The following is a 20,382-nucleotide window of genomic DNA, read 5'->3' on the forward strand; positions in this document are numbered from 1 at the left end:
GTCTACAGAGTATAGGAGCATATCCATGGATTTGTGTATCTTGTCTGTGACTAGATTTTCACCAATTAGTAGGAAAATAAGAAAAATCACAGTAATAGATTGTGTGGGAGTGTCCATATTCAGAGAAGGTTGACAGTTGTCCTTTCTTGAGGGGTCCTTCTGTCTAAGAGCACAAACTTTCTAATTGCAGGTATCAAAAGGTCTTTTAACAAATACTGAAGATGGTATTTGACTATTATTAAAAGTCATCCATAGCAAAATTTTTCAAAAATTTGTACCACGATAACCCCAAATTGCTTTTTTGTTGAGCCCCAAGAACCTTTTTTTTCATTACATACAAAAGCAAGATTTATAAGAAATTCACCCACAATAAGACCATCATGACAAATAAGAGCATTTCTTCATACCTTGCTCGCTGCCACTCCAGCTTGTTTATTCACTTTGTACTCTGGTGTTTCGGTCTGCATGAAGTAGATCTGGTCTTTCATATTCTCAAAGTCTTCCTGGTATTTCCTCTGTAAGACATTACACACACCGAGGAATGTCATGAGCACAGACTGTGCAAGGGTTCACATGGGAGGACAGGGGCCGCTTCAAGAGCTCACGCACAGCCACGCTCCTCTTGGCTTACACGTGGGTCAGGTTACAGAGAGAGATGGTAGTGCCACCATCAAAACAATTAGCAACTCAACAGAGATTTGGAGCAATTACAAGAGGCTGAAAACCAGCCTCTAAGGAGCTCTCAAAGGCCAGGTTAGAGAACTTCCGAGGGGGGTGGGTGGGAAGAGAGCACTTTTACAGTGAAGAAAATCTGGGAAGACACGAAATCAGTTTCATAAAATGTACTGGTTGGGTTCTCCAGGCAAATAATACATTAAAAAGGGCCCCTTTAACCTGTATTCACTTTGGAAACATTGTTCATATGAAAATTGAGGCAAGAATAACGGAATTTAATTAAAATAGTATTTCTCAAAAGGAAGGAAAGATGGAGAGATTTCTCTCAGCAGGAACTCTACACAGGTCTTGTCCCCATGAAGAGGAACCTGGACTCCAATGTTCTGGTAACATTGCAGGTGCAGCTGAGGGCCAGAAGTCCGAAAGGAAAGGGTCACTCTTTCAACCTAAGAACATGTGGCCGTTCTTTCCTACTTACTGTGCTGATGTTATCAGCATTCATTCTGGCGGTTGCAATTTCAAAGCAGGGGGTCTCACTCCATTTGCCTTTGATTTTATTTTCATAGTCTTCCTTGTATTTTTGCTAGGAGAAAAAAAAAAAAGAAAAAATACTGAAAATATAGAAATTGATAAATAAGAAAAAAGTGGCAATGGCCAGCTTTTAAAAATATCTTTTGGGGCGCCTGGTGGCTCAGGTGGTTAAGTGTCTGCCTTCAGCTCAGGTCATGATCCCATGGTCCTGGGAGATCGAGATCGAGCTCTCACGCTCGTTCTCTTGCTCGCTGTCTCCCCTACTGCTTCCTCTCTTTCTCTCAAATAAATAAAAACAAAAATGAATAAATAAATGTAATAAAAATAAATGTAAATATAAAAGTATCTTGACCATGGCCCTTCTTAAGTTTTTAAATAGATGTCTTCAGGACAACCTGGGTGGCTCAGCAGTTTAGCAATGCCTTCGGCCCAAGGCATGATCCTGGGGTCCTGGGATCGAGTCCCAGGTCGGGCTCCCTGCATGGAGCCTGCTTCTCCCTCTGCCTGTGTCTCTGCCTCTCTCTCTCTGTTTCTCATGAATAAATAAATAAAGTCTTTAAAATAAATAGAGGTCTTCAAACCTTCGAGTATAGTGTCAACAAGAAAGTTGGGTAAGAGGGTAGAGGTAATAAATGACCCTCTTCTTGTTGAATCTAGAGACTTAGTTGATTCAGAACTTAAGGCTATTCTCTGATGTTTGGGGAGGGAGAAGAGTAAGAAGCATCCTGCCCTTGTATTTCAGAGTTCTAATGAAATCACTCACCCCCAGATTTCCATGCCACATGAACTTAGACATAAATTTCTGAGCTTTATCAAAGCTTCTAGTTATCTAGAAACAATACCACCACAAAATTTGGTTTGCAGACTAGTTAATAAGACTTTCTAGTTGAGACTTAAGGAAATTTTAGTGAGAACTTGCAAGCAATTCAAAAATTGCTCCATCTTACTCCCAAATACCACCCCACCCGAATCCCAGGCAGTGAGCATTTTGAAGAGGGGAATTAGGTCTTCTTTATGTTCATATCCTGAGAATCTAACACAAAATGCAGCACACAAAAGTGACCTAGAAAATGCATGTACAAATACACTAAATTGTACGGAGTCCATGATATGTGGCTTCAAACTATCTTGGTCTACCTCAGGATAAAATTAAACTAGTCAACCCCAAACCTGGGCATATGAGCCAGAGCCGGGTTACAGCAATTTCCTCTTCTTGGAAAATGTGTTAACAGACACAACCAGTGAATCTCAGGGTGTCTGCATGCCTACACCCCCACTACACTCTTCAAGAGAAAAGAAAGTGGTTTTCTGGTATCCCTTTAACAGAACCAGTAGCAAGGATGAGTGATGTGCAGAGCCAGTGAGTTTGAGCTAAAGGATGCTCAACCCTTTCTCAAATGTCTATATCCTTTCTTCTTAAGACCTTAATATGCTAATAAATAGCCAAGTGGTTTTCATAACTAAGTTTTAGAGCCCTGGGCTTGAGCCTGGAAGTTCTGGGCCGAAGACTAGACTCTATCATTACCAAAGGTATGACTGAGCCTCTCCAAGTTCTCAACCACAGCACTGGCACTAATAATACCTTCCACAGAGGATTGTTGTAAAGATTAAATAAGTTCAATACCCCCAAGGAGTCCTTTGCAAACTCTACAGTGCTAAACAAATGTAGGCTAGGATATTTGTAGCAATAATGATGAGAACATTGCTAGCATGACAGAGTAAGAAACTCTGGAGAAAATTGTGTGTGTACTCTTCAATGGAAATCTTTGTTGAGAGTATAGTTACATTAAAGGGCCAATTAATTTGCCTACTCTTCTCTTTTTGAAACTTTAAAAATTGAAGTCAACTCTTTAGCCATTCAAAACAGACTGAGTTCAATCAATCAAAAGGGATTTTTTGATTTGCTAATTGCCAAAAAAGTATTTCTAATCTTTTTTGGAGAATAGACCTCTTCAGAAATCTGAGGAAACCATAAAATGCCCATAAACACTTCACGGGTCTTGATGTACATGTACCCCAGGTTAAGATCTCCAATCTGCATTGTTGGTGGGGGATACTGTCCTTCCTCTGCTTGCTATCAAAGGAAGTAACCTCCAAGATTAGGGGGTACGGACAAGAGGGCCTGATGCACCCCCGAAACTTTGTAATATAATTTAAAAGAAGGCAGCAGACATTCTTAATGAGGTCCAAAAGTTGGGCCATTATGGAGAAATCGTAAGAATCGCATATGTATATTTGTTAAGGAAAATTAAAAATTAATTATCACATAAAGAAATAGATATCTGATGTTTAGAAGAAATTAAAACCAGATGCTGGAGCATCTGGGTGGCTCAGTCAGTTAAGCATCCGACTCTTGGATTCAGCTCAGGTCATGATTTCATGTGTCAGGAGATTGAGCTCCGCACTGGGTGTAAAGCCTGATTAAGATTCTCTCTCTTGCCCTCTGCCCCTTCCCCACCTGCATTCTCATGTTCTCTCTCCCCCCAAAAAGTAAAATAAACCAAGATGCAAAACAAGAGTATAAGACCACCCAGCACTCTCACCCAAAGTCCTTGCCCACTTTTTCCTCTTCATGAACCTAAATGAGTTCAGCTTAGAGGGGATCCCTCACAATCTGTCGTGGGGTACTCCCAAGTCTGGGAAGATTTTCACTACAAAGGAGGCTGCAGTTTGTTAAGTGTTGAAGAAGTTATGGCCTTCCCCTTCATCCGCAGGTAGGAGAGGAGTTTAAAGAATAAAGGCCTGTAGCTTGAGGAACGAGAGGGAGAGGGAGATGTGTGTCACATGGGACCTCCTCTGTCAACGAAGCGGTCTCACTCTACAGGTCTGCAGCAAGGACTAGTGTTCACGTGATACGAAGAGGCGGGGGAGCCGTATCAGGAGTCCAACACCCAACCTTCCCTCTAACCCCACCCTAACCCTTCTGTCGAAGTCTGTCATGTTTGAAGTCCATTCATAGGAACCTGGCAGCAAGAGTCAATTTAACTCTCTCTAGGGTTCTGTGTTTGTTCATTTACCAGAGGACAGTACACTGGGCCAGTTACAAGCTCCAGAACACCTTCTGTGGGCAAGACAGTAACCACATGTCGGTAGATCTAGTAAAATTGCTTCCCCAGGCCATAGTGTCTCCTCCTCAGAAATGAGCTGAGAGGCTTTCATTGGGCCACAGATTAGACACCCTGATGTCCTACATAAACACGCGGCTTCGTTTTCTACTTTCCACATCTGCTTCTGTGGTTTTGATGAGGTTACCAAATGGAAGGAATACAAAGCCAGTTAATCACACTTCACTTTTTCTGTGAGCAGCTAAATACTGGGACTTCCAACAGCTTTGTTCATAGAAGAGTTGTCCTCTCAGAACGGTAGAGGGTCCCAACGGATATTTTCATTGCTCATAGTGGGTCCAGGCTGTTTTCCTAAGTCCATCAACTCTCCTCTGGTGAAATCAATGGAAATTCCTCCCTAATTCTTTGTGATAAAGGAGTTTCCATGGTTTTAGATCATCAGAGCTTCGCATCTTTGTCCTATGCAACAATATTCACTGAAAGAGGTTTTTTTCAAAACATTCTAGTGAAATACTAAAATCTAAATATTGGTCTCCACCCTCAGTTCCTAATACAGAGCTCCTAAACTGTCGTAACCTCCTGAGTGACATGGTTGTCTTTTTTTTTTTTTTTTTTTTTTAAGATTTTATTAGAGAAAAGCAGAGAAAGAGAGAGGGACAAGCAGACTCTGCAGCAAATACAGAGCCTGACATGGGGCTCAATTCCACGACCCTGAGCTGAAACCAAGAATTGGAGGCTTACCCAATTAAACTATGCAGGGACCATGGGTTGTCTTTTGTTCCAAGGAGACCACTCCTGGATAGCTTTATGACGGGGTCTGGTCACCAGAAAGACCAAGTCATACTTTCTGCCCCGCCCTTCATCTTCTGAGGAGGGGAAAGGGGCCAGACACGGAGTTAGATCAGTCAGGCCTATGTGAGGCAACCACGATAAAAGTCCTTGAAGTATGCGATTCAGAGAGCTTCCAGGTTGGTGAACACATCTACGTGTCGAGAGAATAGCACACCCCAGCTCCACAGGGACAGAAGTTCCTGTGTTGGGACCCTTCAGGACCCCACGCCAGGTACCTCTATCTTGGTTGTTCATCTGTACCCTTTATCATGTAAGAAACCTAAGAAACCGTTTCCCTGCATTCTGTGAGCTCGTTATAAGCAAATTATTAAACCCGAGGAGGGGGTCGTGGGAACCCTGGATTAAAGCCAGTCAGTCAGCAGCATGGGAGGTCCAGATTCATGGCCAATTGTCATGACGGGGCAGTCACGTGGCTCTGAGCCCTTAAACTGGTGAGAACTGAGGCTAAGTCCAGGTAGATAATGTCAGAATTAAACAGAATTATAGGACATGGAGCTGGTGTCAGAGCATTGGTCGGTGTGGTAAAAACCCACTTGGAGGCAGAAGCAGGCATAGGGAGTAGAGGAAACAGAGCTTTTCCTTTCAGCTCTAGATCTCAGTTAGGTATCACTGGAAATTCTAGCCTGAAATCTCACATTTTACCTATCATGAATCTGGAAGGAAGCAGAGAGGGAAGCACAGAGAAACTAAAGGGCCTTCCCAGGGTTGCATTCAGAACCCCCCTTTCAGCTGGAGTCTGCACAGTAACCTCTCCTCACCCGGAACGCTTGCTTACATGGATATTTCTGCCTCCCTGTCCATCTGTGTTAGGGCCACAAAACGCAGCTGAGCCAGGATGAGTGCTGGGACCAGCTGGTGCTTTGGCCAAAGACAAAGGTGAGAGAAGGGATTCTGACAGGTACAGTACGGAAAGCTGACAAACAAGGTCATCGATATAGAAACAATATAATCATTACAGATACATGATCATTAAATTAACATAGGAACTGAAGGCTGTAAGACCAAGGGATGGATCTGGGAAACACAGACAAGAGAATGCTGAATTTAAATACCTAAGGGTGAGGAGATAAAGGAGATTTTTCTCTATTTTGGAAAGAAAGGAAATGATGGTACTGAGACATGGTGAAAGGCCAGGATAGTGGGGAACATTTCAAGAGAGAAGAGGCAAGTCATGCAGCTAAATCACCTCTGTCTCCTCCAACCCCAGCCCCACTCCTCTCTTACTGGAGGGTCTGTTGTCAGATGGACTGCTGCCAATCACAAGCATTTCTTCCCAAAGTGAATATTACTTTGGATGCACAGCAGCCATTAAAAACTTGGAATTTGGGTAAGACTGGGATGAACAGCCAAATCTGGTGACTTGCATCCACAGCCATCCTCCCTTGGCTCATATTATTCCACAAGGACACACCCAGCACTGGTGAGGTTTTTTGGTTTCCAATGATGCCACCATATCTGGGTGGAGCGGTACAGTCCAACAGGTGTATAATGCAAGCCACCACTGTATTTTTAAATTTTCTAGTAGCTTATTTTTAAAATATAAAAAGGAAGAGGTGGGAATTTAACAATATATTTTACTTATCCCAATAGATCCAAAAATATTATTCTAATATGCAATCAATATAAAAACAATTAATGAGCTATTTTACATTCTTTTTGTCATACTAAGCGTTCAGGACCCAATGTATACTTCCCACATATAGGACCCTCAGTTCATATAATCACACTTCAAATGCTCAACGGTCATATGTGGATGATGGCTACTATATTGAAGAGCGCAGGTCTAGACTAACTGGCATGTCTAAGTTAGTGGAGAGACTGATAATAGAGCAGTTTGAATGGGATTTTTTTTTTTTTAAATCCTGTTCAGGTACCCCACTCCACACTCAAATGAGGTAAAAGTATGTTGCATTAGAAAGAAAGCTTTTAAGAAATACTTCAAATAAAAAAAAATATATTTTTCTTTCTAAATGACTTTTTGAAAGCAGCTTTTTCTTTGAAAAAGACCCATTGTCCTTGTTCCCTAATCTTATTTAGGTATCAATAGTTTCAGTAGGCCAGCTCTTTATGGACAGTTCTAGAATTTATTTCTGCTTAGCCATGGGCAAATTTCAGGTTCACAGCATTCCTATTAGTGAAGATTTACTGAACTTAGAGGATCTATCATCCAAGTAGCCATGGTTACAGTTAGTAGCCTGCACTATCAGACACTAAAAACATCACCGGATAGACTTCATCATCCACAACTTTTCTTCCTTCTCCTTTACCAGACATCCTCACCCAAAAATATCTGTAGGAGATAGAAACCTTGAGATTCCACCAAAATGCAAGCAGAAGACCACGTTGGGACTGTACTCCACAGAGGGCCAAGAAAAGTTGTTAGAAGCAGCAGTATCAAAAAATAATTAATTAATTTAATTTAATTAAAAAAAAAAAAAGCAGCAGCAGCAGTATCCCAGGAAAAAGTGGCCTGATTTGAGCCAATTTGAAATTAGAATTTAGCTCGGGCCTGGTCATCAGCTGAACATCGGCCTCTCGGCCTTTTCTGTCAGGCGCTCCTTCCTCGGAGCTGGCGTACCAGGCTAACTATAGACCGACCAGGCACAACCGAGGGGGTGCACTGCCCAGGGCGGGCAAACCAAGCCACGTCTGAGGCTCACTCGTGCGCTCTCATTTCCTCCATGCCTGACAGCATAAAACCGTAGGTGGTCTTCACACTGAATTAAAGCAATCAGACCCTCCAAGAGAAGGTGCGGGGACCGGGTTCTTGGTTAGCAGCACTTCCACAGGTCAAGATGTTAAATGACATCAGGACACAGGTGCTGTTTTCAAAATGCAGCTTTCACACTTTCTGATCACGGAGTCATTAAGCGGGCAGAGTGTTTATTAACATGGTTCCAAGATGTCAACGGATGGATTATTTCTGCTATGGACCTTTTCGGGTCATATAGCAAAAACATGCTCAGTTTTTCAGGTCCCCCTTACTTACTTTCTCTGATGTTTGAGATCATTAAACCAGAGTTTTCAAGGGAGACGACGTCCCGGCCTGATTTACTCACCTTGCTCACTTGATTGGTCACTTTCTTAGCAAATTCTATATCTGGAGGGTCCGGCAAGGTTGTGAATTGAGATTGCTGTTCAGCATGACCTTTTTTGTAGGCAATCTGACAAAATAAAAGACAGGAACATGCATGAGCCATGGAAAAAAATCATTCTACCGCCCATATTCCGTTTGTTTGCATTTAAAAAAAAAAAAAGCCTATGGCTTCATCCGTATCTGAAGTTTTAAACTTTAGCGTATTCACGTAACAGTAACGTGTCCTTGCAGATGTCACACGCCCCTGCTTTCAGCGTTTCTAGTGATTTCTATTTCGTTGTCTTCCCTGTTCTCCCAGATTATTAACCCTACATCTATCTCCTTCCACGTGTCTCTGTGCCATGATGTACAATTGAGATTGCTCTGTTAACTGGGGTCTTCACTGCCCAACCTCTAGTCTTTACATCACACCAGCTACCAAGTCCCTGCGCTCTGGATCAACGCAACGACACTGCCCTGTTCTTATGTGCAGGATGCTGAGTGCTGCTGAAGGAAGTCATGCCCCTCAACGGATTGGATAATGACGATGTGCTAAGCACGATTAAAAGAGCTACTGGAAGAAGGTGCAGAGGTGGAAAAGCGAGTCTCCTGAACCTAAGCCCTTAGCTTGAAGTCTAGGTGTCTCCCCAGTGGTACACTCTGTGAACAAGAGCTTGCTTGGGGCTCTCTGCCCAATACTCTGAATTTATGGTAACCGATTGCTACTTTGCCTTCAGTGAAGCTTGAACACCCCCTTATGCATCCCTGGTCAGTCTCTACTCGCAGCGGCTAGTGCAAACCCCCAAGACTGTCCTTTGGCCCCCAATGAACTCTCAGCTTGCTCTTTCATAAAGTAAAGGAAGGCTGTATAGACACTTACCGTCCCCTGTACTCGTCCCTGCCCCTCCCACCTGCCACACGGCTCAGAGAAGCCGCTCTCTCGGGGTGACTCTGCACGCAGACTGCTATTCCCACCTGCAGCCCTCTGCACCATCTCCAGAGTCACCCCTTCTCTTTCGACAGCTTCAAACGCTCACTCTTCATTAGCTCCTTTCCTTTAACTGACTAAAGGCCTCCCTTGTGTTAAAGTATCATGTCCATCAAGCATGCAGCCCCTTCACCCTTGCCCTCTTTTTTCTTCACTACTGACTACTCAGGGCTTTTCTTCCATCAACCTTGAACCCTGCCGCCAAAAATGCAGAACTATTTGTCAATCTGCAGGTACACGAAGCCCTCTTACACCTGTGGACCTTGCACCTGCTGCTCCCTTTCGCCGACATGCTCCAGCTCCACGCTCTCGCCATCTGCCTACAAGCTGCTGCTCATTCTCCACAGCTCCGGACCAGCACAGGTTCCCCTCCTGCGCCCTCCCTGACCTGAAGACCTTCTCCTGGGGTCTCACTCAATGTGGCCCTTAGCTCCTTGGAAGGAACTATCGGATGATGCCATGGTTGGTTGTTTACCTATCTGCCCCTCCTTGGACTGTGAGCCCTGGATGACAGCAAACATAGCCTCTCATCTGGGAGCCCTCATGGCTTGGGCAGACCCCAACCAGAGCAAAGGTTCAATGATGGATTTCTGAATCTATGTTTTATATACTGACGCCATGGAGGGAAATCTCATTAGGAGACTTACTGTGCCAACTCTGCTACTACTCACTTGTGAGACTTACACAAATTACTTCTCCTTCCAGGTGGCAGTATTCTTATTTACAACATACAGAGGCTGGATAGTTCCTGGGGCACCTGGGGGGCTCAGTGGTTGAGCATGTGTCTGGCTCAGGGTGTGACCCTGGGGACCCGGGATCGAGTCCCGCATCAGGCCTCCTGTGGGGAGCCTGCTTCTCCCTCTGCCTGGGTCTCTGCCTCTCTGTTTCTCATGAATAAATAAAAACCTTTTAAAAAAAGAAGCTGGATAGTTCCAAGGTCCCAGTCATCTTCATGCTTTAACCAAGTCTAACTATGTCCCATCCTAACAACGTCTACCTACTGCCTAAAACAAAAGCTTTTACGAATATCCAAGGGTCAATGGAGATACAAAAGACCAGTTTTAAGATGCAGTTATATTAGTTCCTCTACTCAGTCTTTAAGGAGCAAAGGCTTTAATTTAGGCATAGGGCGATTGGTATTTTCCATGGCTGGCCGAGTCCTCAGAGTGAGCAAAGTCCTATCAGAATGAATGCTTACTAAGTAGGGCATCCTGTCAGGAAGCTCCAGAGAAACCGGATCTAGAAGTCCTCATTTCTCAGGAACTTTGTTCAGAATTCTGTCTTGTTAGAATTCTGTACTCTGGATCCACTTAAAGTCTCTCTTGGTATTTGCCAAATATTTGTTTCGGCTCAGATAACAAGAGAAACCTAGTAAGTGGGTTTCAGAGAAACTGGAAGAAGGCACAGGTGAGGGGGACAGAAAGCCTCCAAACCCAAGCCCTCAGTTGAGATCTCCGTGCCTAGGCAGCGGAATGTTCTGTGAACAACAGCCCACGGGGGGGGGGGGGCGGGGGGAGCCTCTGTGCCCAAGAACTGTAGGAGCTCATGGTGTGGACAACAGTATTAATAGGCAGGCTGGGAACCTGATGCTTGGTGCAGTTAGTCTGCAATAAAGTTACAACCCGCATCGTAACTGCCAAGTTTCTCTGAGGAAGGACGGGAAGACTCTCCTTCCCTAGGCAGTCTCCTTTATGCATGTGGAGGGATCCCCAGACGTGGTCACCTGTACCTGTTCAGAGTCCCTGGCACCAGAGCGGCGCGCAGGACCCCTCCATCTGTCCATCTCATGGGTAAAGGGAGGCTGGAGATCAAGTGTCTTCTTGGACACTCTTCCCGAGCTCACGTGACACGGCATTTCCTGGTTCTCCTTCAACTTCTCTGACCATTTGTTCCCTCATTCTTCTGCTGGCTGCTTTCCAGATGTCCTAAGTATGGGTGTCCTCCAGAACTCTGCCCTTGGCCATACACTCCTCGGCCTCCCCCGTGTATTCTCATGTCCTCAGCTATCACTTTTATTCCGAGGACTCTCCAATATTAATATTTTGTCCTGTTCTCACGCCTGTGCAATAGGACACAGTTTCTAATGGAAGATCCAAATCAAGGCATCTTATGGATGCAGCGTCTCAACTCCATTTCTCTGTTCACTAGTACATCATTACCTGTTGCACCCCTATACACCCAGGCTACCAGTGTCTCTTGTAAACTCCTTTATGGCTCCTTTCCCTCTTTCATCTCCAATATCCAATGTCCTTAACACTTTTAAAATACTTATTGCCCTCAGATTCCTTTCTTCTTCTCCGTTGTCCTCCCTTTGATTCCACAATATTACTAAAATAGTCTTCGATTTATCACATTTTTTCCTAGTCCCAATCCACTATATTGTCCAAAGTTTTTCCATATCTTACTTTTATCTTACTTTTTCCATATCTTACTGTTTCCCCTCCCCCCAAAAATCATAGGATATCTCTTAAGGACTACCTTATCACATCAAAGCTATTTGGTCTGATTTTCAAGGTCCTGCCACCACCACTTTCTTAAAAGTACCCTCCTAACTAGGTGTCCACAGCATTCAATTTCTTTGTCCCCTCCAGACTCATTCCACCTCTGTCCCTCATTTCAAGTGTACTCTCTACTTGGAATGCCTTTTCTGGTCATAACTGCCCTTTCCCTTGGGATTACCACTTCCACGAGGCCTTCTCTAATTACTTGCATGTGTCTTTTCAGCAAGTATTAGACTGTAGAATTTGCTCCCTAAGATTTTTGAAAACTGTTTTCTTATTGTTTCATGTATAACAATTTCATCTTACCAGCCTGATTATAAAATCTCAAGGGAAAGGATGAAAACTTCTTTTCTATCCTGCCAGCTGTCCATGCATAGACTTTCAACAAGTAACTACTGATCACTTGATAAAGGTCACACAGTAATACATATTCATAGATACAGAAGGTTACACAATATTATATATTCATAAGATACAGAACCAGAAAATGAACTTAGAAGCAAGAAGTCCCTACACATTAAAATTGGTACCGTGTACTAGAGAGCCTTAAGTTTTTGTTATGGCTTCTCTAGTTCCTATGTTACTCTATGGAAAGACTGGAGCATAATCTATGCTATATTTTAATGAATTATATGAAAACAGATAAAAATATATCCCCTAAATTTACAAATGATATCGAGTAAGAGGCAATAAAAGACCTCAAAAGTTGGAGACACCATCAAATGAGTCTGCATAATTCCAGTACAGGCAAGATAGGATCCTAAGACCCACTGGAAGTAAATCCCAGTAATTTTCAAGACGCCAACTGACTTGTTAAGTCCATAGTGAATGTAAGAAGTTCTAGGGGTCTGACTGACAACTGAATGAAAAACAACTTGTTGTTTTATACAAGAGTGCTCTCCTGAAGACTAGAGCAGTAGTCTTTGGATTTTCAATATAGCCTCTAGCAAATCCAGAGGTCAAGAACTAAAGCTCCTCAAAACAAGGGGAAGTGCTAGAATCAAGTGGAGTTCTCTGCTGCGGATATAGCTTTCAGCCTAAGGACTCTATTAGGCCTTTTAAGTCCCTCTGAAAACTCTTTTCAAGATAAAGACACTAAAATTCTGGTCAGTGGAGACAGCTGATTTAATTTTCTTTTTACTAACTTTGAAATATCCTCCATCTCTTTTGAAACATCCTCTGCATATACCCGACGGCAAGAGCTTTTGTGAGATAACTACACAAGCATGTTTGGACAAGTGTGTCAGTTCATGTAGAGAAAGGGGGACACACCACAATTCAGACTTTATAATTAGGATAGCAAATCAAACTCCTTCAATAACATTTTTCTCTTAATATATTTGGGGAAACGGTTATGATCCCAATAGGGTTTTTTTAAGTGGCACTCTACTGTCACTAAAGAATTTCAACTCCAGCCAAGGGGACAGAGGGCACATGCTACAGTGGAAAGAACACCAGTCTTGGGATCACAAGACCAGGCTTCTAATCTGGGTTTTGCCCACTAATGACCTCAGGTTCTTCACCTAATAAAAAACAAGATTTTTTTTTTTAAAAAACAAGATTGGGCTTAATTATATCTAATATAAATTATGCATTTAAGTACACATCATAAATTACAACGATTCTAGATGGATTCATTTGCTATTATGACATTTCGTCTTTTTGAAAGAGGAATTGCAAAGAACATTTGGCCAGAAGACCTAACTGGAAGCGTCCCGATTCCACACTCCCAAACAATGTTGACTGCACTTGACTTACATCACTGAGGGCTTTCTGGGCCTGGGCCACCCGTCTCAGCTCTGGGCTATCGTTGTACGCGTAAAACAAGCTTTTGTCAGCTTCCCAGTCCTCAGTGTACAGTTTCTAAATCAGAAAAGAGTGAGAAGTTATGAGATAGGAGCTCCCACTTATACGAAATACACAATTTTGAATTCATCCATCAATAGCAAGAAGAACCGAGGGCAGGGTAAGAGCAAAGGCAAATGGAATCTCCAGATAGCCTCCCCCATTCCACTCAGTCCAAGTCATCTTCATTAACAGCGTGTCCTGCTTCTCCTGACAAATCATGTTTTCAGGAGGGTAGATGTGTCGGATTTTGTTTCATCTCCTCTCTGGGGCCTTATCTGCTTCCCACAACAACTATGAATGCAAGCGGAAGGAGGCAGGAGGCACCTCGCATAGTTCCTTGTCACGAAATAAACATTTCGTAAGAGCGATAGTCAGAAATAACTCGAAGGGTAGCCCCGGTCTCTAAGAGCCAGGTCTCCGGCACATCTCCCTTCTCCCCACGTGTTCAGCTTCCCACCAGGACCCTCCCTCCCACTCAAGAGCTTTCCCCTCAGTTCCCCCTTGCCAGCCACAACCCCTGCAGCCCACACGGCTCAAGGACACTCGCAGAAAGGCTGGGCCACCACGCGCCAGGTCCGCACAAGCACCAGGGATTCCTCTGAATTAGGTGGAGGAGGACAGAGTTCATGACAGAGCAGAAGCCCTCACCTTCCCACACATGGCTGTGTTCTTAACTGCCTGGACAAGCTCAGGGGCATCAGGGGGACGCAGGTACTCATCGTTGGTGTCTTCCCAGTTCTGCTTGTATAAAACCTAGACAGACAGGGAAGAGGACCCGTGGTTGAGGCCACCCACGAGCTATGAGGGTTCAGAGAACAGAGTGCTGTTGAGTCTTCCACAGCCAGAGCACTCTCACGGAGGGGCTGCCCTGGTGCCCATTGTCACCAGCACCGACTGGGAGAGCGGTGACCATGTCAACATCCCACAATACTTCCCCTGCGTTGCAAGCTTTTACTTCAAAAGTCTGATCTCTTAAACTAAGTCATGATCATGATTCTCCACAGATTCCTTTTAAGGGCTGCAACCTTTGAAAGTCATTGGCTGATTCTGGAGAGGGGGCACGTTCCTCTTGACCCACGTGGCAGTTTTCCCATGTTTTTGATTAGTTGCTTACATTGGAAATTTAAGGATTTCTTGTAAAAATTAAGCTCCCTGACTTCTCTAAAAATAAGTAGGAGACTCTGGCAACACTGGGATTGCATTCTGCACGGCAGCTGCCTGGAGCCCAGCTGCCGGGCGGAGGCGTGCCAACCCACTTCAGTCATCTGCGCAGCCTCCCTGACAGGTGTGGGCACCGAGCTCACGACGCCCCTGGATTCAGGGAAGACCGGCGAGCAGGATCAGGCCTGTCGCGTTTTCTTAGGTCAGATAGAGGAAACCCACATGCATCCCAAACATCCACACTGTGACCTCACCTTAGTGACTTGCTGCGACACTTTCTTCGCATGTTCAATGTCCTTTGCTTTTTCGTCCACGTGACACAGTTTTAGCAACATCGCCATCCATTCGATACTTAACCCGCAGAAATCAAGCACAGCATTCATGACGGGTGTGCCAATGTGAGTAGATTAAAGGCTATCTTACAACCAAACAGCATTAACCCAATGACTCAACGTCTGTGCCGCAAAGTGAAGTTTCTGCACTCTTAGAAAGTAGAAAACTATCATAGTAGAAAACTATCATAGTAGAAAACTATGATCCCCAAAGATCTGTGGAGCACCTGCATTCGCTGTATATCTGCTTTCCTGGTGGAATTCCAGCCTCCCTGCACTCCTCTGTGGAGGACCACAGTGAATTCAAACTTCCCATCTCCTATCATCTCTTAAGCTAACTTACTTAGCCGAGAAGTCTCTGCGGGTTCACATTTAAAGCCACATAATCTATAGCCAAAGCTTCCTCTAGATTTCTCGACTGTCTCAGAGTAATTTGACTCCTCGTTTTCTCTACACCCGTTAAAGTCCTCAATTCCCAGTGGTGGGCATGTTTTCCATCTAGCTCTCTATTTTAGCCAAGACCGCCCACCTCACTGAGTTGATCTTGTACTTTCTTGATTCGGCGAAGTTCTGGGGTATCTGTTGTGATGGCGTATGGCTGTCCTTTTGCTTTCTCATAGTTCTCCTTATATTTATTCTGAAAAGAATAGCAGAGATTAGCCTAAAACCTGACAAGACGGCAGCAGAAACTTCAGGCAATGCATTCATCTCCTTGTGATAAAAAAAAAAAAAAAAAAAAAAAAAACCCACCCTCCAAGTTCTAATGATTATCAGTTATAACAGCTTTCTTTTTGTCCCCTACTCGATTCTCAGCAAAAACTAAAATAGATTTGTTAATTGTTCTTCCTAACATGATTGGACACTTGAGACAGTAGAAAATTTATTACAAGCTATTGTCTTGAAATGCCCTAGAATGATTCTCTCAATGTTTTTATTATCTGGAAGCACACATAAAAAGCCTGAACCTCAACAGTTTTAGAAAGTAAATATAGAAATTGTCTGAAAAGATTTGATTGCTAATACAATGCAAAAATATTCAATTCAGAAGTTGCAGCTAAATCTCGGTGGTTTATAGCTGAGACACCAGCTGAATTAATGGGAAGTCTGAATTATGGAGTATTTTGAAAAGGAATGCAATTTTATTATTTCTGCTAAATATACAATGAGTTCTTGCTTTAAAAACGTGCATAATTTATCATTATTAATGCTTCAGTCGTACTCCTGGATGTACTTACTGACTTGCTGCGACACTTTCTTTGCACTCGACAATCTAAATTACACTCTTGATTTTATCACTAACCACTTTAAAAATACTACAAACCTTTGCCATTTTGTTCAGACTATCAAAATTCTAGGGTGTTATTGTCAGTTTAGGAGTTTTATGGCAATAAATTGAAAAAAAAATTTTTGTTTTGGCTGAAGACTGCAATGATAAAGGAGGCAAGATAATCTTATTTTTAGAGATCGAAATCTTAGAAAACTAGGTTTTAATCATTCAAGAATCTGAACTAGAAATTTATCAAATAGTCTCCAGGAGTGAACCCTAAACCAAGTGTGAACACTTCTTGACCAATCACAACAGGATGCCTTTGACAGAAGCATTTAGTCCTATTTAATCCAATGTTCCCCTAAGCCGCTTTTCATTTTTTTCAAGCCACCTGGTGAGACCTCAAGCCCACACGGACACTCAACTGTCCACTCAAATGGATCTCAATCTGCTGGTCAGTAGAACGTGCCGCAGCGTAACTGTACGCAGAAAGTTAAGGACCAGGGACCTTCAGCAGCGGAGATTATGCACCTGACCCTGGTTTTTTAAACTACAGGTTCTTCTTCCCTATAGGACTCTTAAAGACCTTTTTACATATTGTTATCTAGTCTACTTAGGGGGCATCCTGCTCAGACACAGTGTAAAGAGGTGTTATTTAGCTTTGGTGAATGGATTTCAATTGAATCTATATTTATGACTTCAGGATTCTAGATTAGCCAACAAACTGTGATTAAATACCAATAAATGCCTCCTAATAGGCTTCCTGTTTATTTTGTGGGAATAATTTCAGTAAGGATGTTTCTCTGAAGCTGCAAGGGTGCAAATGAATTACATGGAAGGAAGATTCAAGAGTCACAGAGCTTATGTTTCTGCAGATAAGTTTTTGTCTCCTACAAGGTTGAGGAACAATCCTAGCTGGCGCCCAAAACAGAGTCACTGGAGATCAGTAATTTCTCAATAATAAAACCAGATTAGCACAAGATGTTGGAAACGCACCGGGCTAAAGAGTTCCTGCATCTTCTGGCTGTGTACAATGTAGGGGTCATGAACTTCGAAGAATCCAGTTTCTTCCGGATAACCTTCTTCCTCTCCAATGGCTTGGCTGGTACTGGCTGTGCCGATACTGGCGACGCCAGTGCCGGTTTGGAAGGTCCTGACGGCTCATAGTCCGATGTGGTCGTCCTTGTGGTCGTAGTTTCGTAGACTTCTGTTATGGTCTGAAAATGTGACACGCGGTTCCAGTGGTTATGGAAATAAAAACCGTGATAGCACGATCTAGGTGCATGCGCATTCTGATCTCAAGTCAGACTTGCATCCCTAGGCGTGCTTCTACGTATCTGAAACAGGCCAAGGCGGGAAGCCATGGGCTCTCTACTCCACGTTACGGAAATCTGAATGCTGATGGCTCGGGAGGGTGTGGAATCAAGAGGTTGCTCCCTGTTCATTTGCTACAGTGCCTTAAAATTCCATTGGTAGGAAGGAACCCAAACACTTTCAGGTTGGGTGAAACTCAGAAACTCAACATTCTTAGACATTTAAGATCTCAAATCGTTTGGGTAGAGTCAAAGCCAACTTGGCATCAGGGAACAAAAACAATTAAGATGATCAAACAAAGCTCAACTTGTTGACTTCATATTAACCCTAAATGAGTCCAAGAAAAACCTGCTTGCTTTTTCCACAGGTCTTTAGGCCGCTCCCCTGCAGGCGTAGGCCAAGGATAATGAACTTTAAAGGAACAAATCACATCAGTATTACAAGTGATTACCATCCTTTTGGCTTAGTCAGTTAACGTGAAGTGGAACGCCATTTACGCTAACGAATGCTCAGGTGGACCAGGATAAGGACGGCAACACAAGGGGGTAACCATCCTTATGACAGTCCTACGCGTGCAGTAGGTGGGAAATTACTGTTTCTTACGCCAGGCCGTATAGAAGAAACTAAGGCCGAAGTTTAGGTCTAGTCCAAGGTTAAAAGTAGTGTATGTAAGAAAAAAAGGTAAGCAGCCAAGTGGTCCCTGTGATAGCAGGACTTCCCTCCCAGCTAATATCCTCTGTACCAAAGGAAGAGTTCTTGCATCAATTATGGAAAGGGAAGCTGAATCAGCAAGGAAACCGGCATCTGGGAAGACTTCCCAGGTGTCTGCCAGTCGTTGCTGATGGGCCGCTTTCTGCCGCGGTTGCTGGCCTACGGGGTGGGGAGAGACTAAGCGACCCGCAGCAGCTGCAAATGTTAGGTCTCATGCAGTCGCGAGCCCTGGGACGGCCACACGCTGCGTGTCGTGCTCAAGAGAAACCGCTCCATCCAGAAAGGAAGCGCGAGCGAGCTGGCTCACCCTGAAAAATGTTCCACCTTGGAACATTCACGGGAAAGGCTTGGTGCTAAAACCTCCAGAACGTTTCATTGCACCATCGGGGACAAAGGCAGAGACGGTGCCCAAGAGGCTACAACTCTCTACGACAAAGCTGCTGGTCGGCCTGCAAGCCTCCGGTCCGAGGCCCTGGGGTTGCTGCAGGCACCACATGCTGGCAGCCCCTGGCGTTACTGCGATTAGCACCCCCTGTGCCAACAGCGCCCCACGAACCACGGGGAACGATGCCCAAGCACCCTGGGTGCTCTGGGGAGCAAGAGGGGGGACCCGGCCTGTCGGGGCGCAGCATTCCTCGCCCGGTCCCGCGGCTGCAGGCCGCGCAGGTGGGGGATGGTCGCTGCACCACCACCCCCCCCCCCCGCCCCCGTGCCAGCTCGCAGCCCCGGGAGCCCATGGCCGGGAGGGCCTGGTGGCCTCAGCGTGCACCTCGGCGGCCTTACCTGTCGGGGCCTTACCTGTCCCGGCACCTCCTCGTACACGGTCTCCTCCGTGTAGTACTGCAAACAGAGCGTGGAGTGGGCGTGAGAGCGCAGCAGGCGCCCCGTCCTGTGCCCGCCTCCCGTGCCTCCCGCGGGGAAGGGGCAGCATCCGAGCCCGGGCGACGTGGGGGGCTGGGGGTCCCCGGAGGGCCGCCGGCCTGGTTGGGCTGCCCGGGCGCATCGTTAACAGGCGGCGATTGCTCCTGAGGCCAGGGGACCTCTCCCGGGAGCCAGGGCCAGGCGGCGGGACAAGCCCGAGGCTGCGGGATGCACAGGAAGGACCTCGGGGCCGCGCGCGGCGACCGACAGGACCAACAGGACGGCGGGCCGGGGACGAGGGCGGCAGGGAGAGGATGGCCAGCGGGACGCAGCACCCAGACCACCCTCGCCCCCAAGGCCGCCCGATGGCCCTGTGAGGCGCGGAGACGGAGCCCCGGGGACGAGGGCGGCAGGGACCGTGTGACACGAGGTGCCGCAGGCCCGACCCGAGGTCAGAGCCACTCTGTCCCGCTCCTGGTGTCACCGCCCGCAGCAGGAGCAGGTGCGGTCAGGTGGCCGCAGACTCGGGGGCCACAGTCCCGGCCCCGCCACCGAGGCCCGCAGGACAGGCGCGGGCCCCTCGGCTCGCTCTCCCAGGCCTCACAGCGCACCTCGTTCTAGGCTTCACGTGTCCCTTCTCTGCCACCAACGCAGACACTTGGGGGGAGGGGAAAGCCGAGGACCAGCGCCCCTGCAGCCGGGGTCCCGCCTGCCCCCCGGGTCAGCGAACTGCTCCAAGCTACTTGGCCTTTCCCCGAGGCCACCGGCTCTAGCCCATCGGCAGGGACTTGCCCCAGGTCCCCCGTCTTGTGCTTCCCATTTCACCTCGACCCCAATAGCCATCTGGGTCCCCAGGCAGAGCCAGAGATGCCCAGGCTCCTGCGGGACTCGGGGCTCCTCCTGGACGGGCTCGGCCCTCGCCACATGGGAAATTGTGTTTGGCCGCTTAGGGGCGGCTGTTTGGTGGGGAGCCACAGAGAACCCCGCCTCTGGCCACACAAAGCATCGTCAGGGACTTGAGAAGGGACATTACATGAAAGTGAATAATTCACAACTATTTTGGATTTTCTTAGCACCCAGGGAAAAGCAGTCCTTCGGTAGCCGTCCAACTTTTCCTTTGTGGGGCTCTCACCCTTGGCAGATGTAGCTTAGAAATAAGCTTATAAAAAAAGCAACATTACCTAAATGGTTGGCATTAAC

At 45.7% G+C, this 20,382-nt stretch overlaps 1 protein-coding gene across 1 annotated transcript in view; it reads right to left on the reverse strand.

Moving 5' to 3' along the window:
- Nucleotides 1-20,382, reverse strand: part of NEB (nebulin) — a 200,923-nt gene that overhangs the window by 177,456 nt on the left and 3,085 nt on the right. The window contains 11 exon segments of the mRNA XM_049097113.1: nucleotides 408-515; nucleotides 1,154-1,258; nucleotides 8,183-8,287; nucleotides 13,447-13,551; nucleotides 14,185-14,289; nucleotides 14,952-15,018; nucleotides 15,020-15,052; nucleotides 15,557-15,666; nucleotides 17,293-17,339; nucleotides 17,342-17,513; nucleotides 19,120-19,161. Coding sequence (XP_048953070.1) covers nucleotides 408-515; nucleotides 1,154-1,258; nucleotides 8,183-8,287; nucleotides 13,447-13,551; nucleotides 14,185-14,289; nucleotides 14,952-15,018; nucleotides 15,020-15,052; nucleotides 15,557-15,666; nucleotides 17,293-17,339; nucleotides 17,342-17,513; nucleotides 19,120-19,161 — 999 coding nt within the window.

This window comes from Canis lupus, chromosome 19, assembly GCF_003254725.2.
Source record: "Canis lupus dingo isolate Sandy chromosome 19, ASM325472v2, whole genome shotgun sequence".
In the NCBI taxonomy this organism is placed as follows: Eukaryota; Metazoa; Chordata; class Mammalia; order Carnivora; family Canidae; genus Canis; species Canis lupus.